The sequence below is a fragment of the Seriola dumerili genome, unplaced genomic scaffold (genome assembly GCF_002260705.1).
Source record: "Seriola dumerili isolate Sdu_G_001 unplaced genomic scaffold, Sdu_1.0 BDQW01024274.1, whole genome shotgun sequence".
Taxonomy (NCBI): Eukaryota; Metazoa; Chordata; class Actinopteri; order Carangiformes; family Carangidae; genus Seriola; species Seriola dumerili.
In genome coordinates, this window is record NW_019198529.1 from 1 (window position 1) to 1,751 (window position 1,751).

General features: G+C 42.9%; 1 protein-coding gene across 1 annotated transcript; it reads right to left on the minus strand.

The window, feature by feature from the left end:
* Window positions 1-131: 131 nt before the first annotated feature.
* On the minus strand, window positions 132-1,719 carry LOC111240220 (ATP-binding cassette sub-family E member 1-like). Its single transcript, XM_022770188.1, has 4 exons — window positions 1,583-1,719; window positions 1,376-1,498; window positions 1,169-1,280; window positions 132-443 (listed from the first exon to the last, which is right to left on the minus strand). Exons 1-4 carry the CDS (start codon window positions 1,603-1,605, stop codon window positions 396-398), a joined length of 306 nt encoding a protein of 101 aa, XP_022625909.1. The 5' UTR covers window positions 1,606-1,719; the 3' UTR covers window positions 132-395.
* Window positions 1,720-1,751: the final 32 nt, after the last annotated feature.

The following is a 1,751-nucleotide window of genomic DNA, read 5'->3' on the forward strand; positions in this document are numbered from 1 at the left end:
ACAAGAGTTTTGTAAATTAATTTAGAGACGTTTTAATATTACTTCAGGCTTTTACACAGTATTTCTAAGTGTTCCTGAACACACCACACACTGTTAAGACATGACGAATGAAGAGACGAACAGTTCTGGGATCAGATATAATCAGTTTATTATCAGTTGCTGTAAATGCATGAGTGTTAAAATACGCTGCTTAATGTTCCACAATGTCGCTGGCTTGTGAATTCAGCCCAGTATGTTCAGGCTGACGGACACAGAATGCAATGCACTTTTTATTTTCAACGTTTCACAACATTGCTGGCTATTGAACGCAGCCCGGTACATAAAGGCTGATGGGGTTTTTTCTCTCTCTCTCTGCTTCTTATGATTTTTAACATAACTGCTGTTTGGACGTCGGCTCAGTCGTCCAGGAAGAAATAGTTTCCACTCTTCTTCTGTTCGGTGTCCTGGAGGAAACAAAGGTCAAAGGTCAGTGTGTACAGAAACACATCATCTACTCTGCTGCTCGTGCTTGATCAACAGTGCACTCTGATCTCCTGTGGCTGTGTTCGGTGTCTGATAATCACCATTTTATCTATTTATTGCTGCTTTACCTGCTGTATTGTTCTATTTTGTTGCTGTTTGTGACGTTTTGTTTTTCTTCTAATTTTAAACCCTTTAAATCCTGATTACTGTGTTGTTGTAGTTCCCACACGTCACCAGCAGAGGTCAGCGAAGGTTCACACACTAAACCATTTCAACTGATGGTCAGAGCTGCAGCACGAGCTGGACACATCAACCTAAACCGGCTGGAGCTGCAGATTGATGCGATTGATTAAACTCGTAATGATGCAAGTTTCAAGCGTCTGTTAATATATTTTCATATTTCACAGCAGCCGACAGAAAAACACTGAACAAATAAATGTTCATGATTTTAATGTTTGAATTTATGTCCTGCTCTATTCTGTTTTGTTTTTCATGTAAAGTTTCAGTATCTGGAAAAAATTAACATTATTATTATTATTATATTATTAGCATCAGATTTCTACAACACAGGACGGTAGTTTTGATGTTAAGTATGTGATTTGTAGTTAATACAGACCTTTAATCCCTCAACTGAAGTGATGCTTGTATCTTTAAAATCTGTCTCATATACATTATATATGATGTTATAATTCACAGGTGTGAATACCTTGATGGAGTTGAGCTTGTTGATACGTGGCCTGAAGTTGTTCGGGTCTCTCCTGAATGTGATTTCCAGCAGCGACAGGAAGCGGTTCATTCCCGCCAACAGACTCTGAGGCCTGAAGAAGAAGAAGAAGAAATTCAGTTTCTCTTCAGGAAGTGTTTGGTTCATGTTGTGAGTATTTAACAAAATAAAAGTCTCTCTCTGTCTTACGTGTTAGCTGCAGTCTTCTTGGAGGGAATACCGTCGAACACGATGACTCTGTCGGCCAGGTAGGTCGCCATGATGAAGTCGTGCTCCACCACGAACGCCGTCTTCTTGGCGTGGAGGATGTACCTGCGGACGGACACGAGTCAGACAGTGAGGGTGTGAAGGAAAGTGAGGGAGGGAACTGAGTGGCGAAGAGGAGCCGCGTCTGACCTCTTGATGACCCTGGCGGCCATCAACCTCTGCTCGGAGTCCAGGTAAGCCGAGGGCTCGTCGATCAGATAAACATCAGCTGGTTTCCCCAAACACAGAGTGAGGGCGACTCTCTGCAGCTCGCCACCAGACAGGTTCTGCACCTGAGGGGGGAGGAGGGGGAGGAGGG

What these genes read in the sequence shown, in the direction of transcription:
- LOC111240220 (XM_022770188.1), bottom strand. Translation starts at nt 1,605, where the DNA reads ATGGCCGCCAGGGTCATCAAGAG. An exon ending in AAGAAGACTGCAGCTAACAC is followed by an intron (nt 1,281 to 1,375) that starts GTAAGACAGAGA and finishes CTTCTTCTTCAG; the next exon opens with GCCTCAGAGTCTGTTGGCGG. An exon ending in ACAAGCTCAACTCCATCAAG is followed by an intron (nt 444 to 1,168) that starts GTATTCACACCT and finishes TGTTTCCTCCAG; the next exon opens with GACACCGAACAGAAGAAGAG.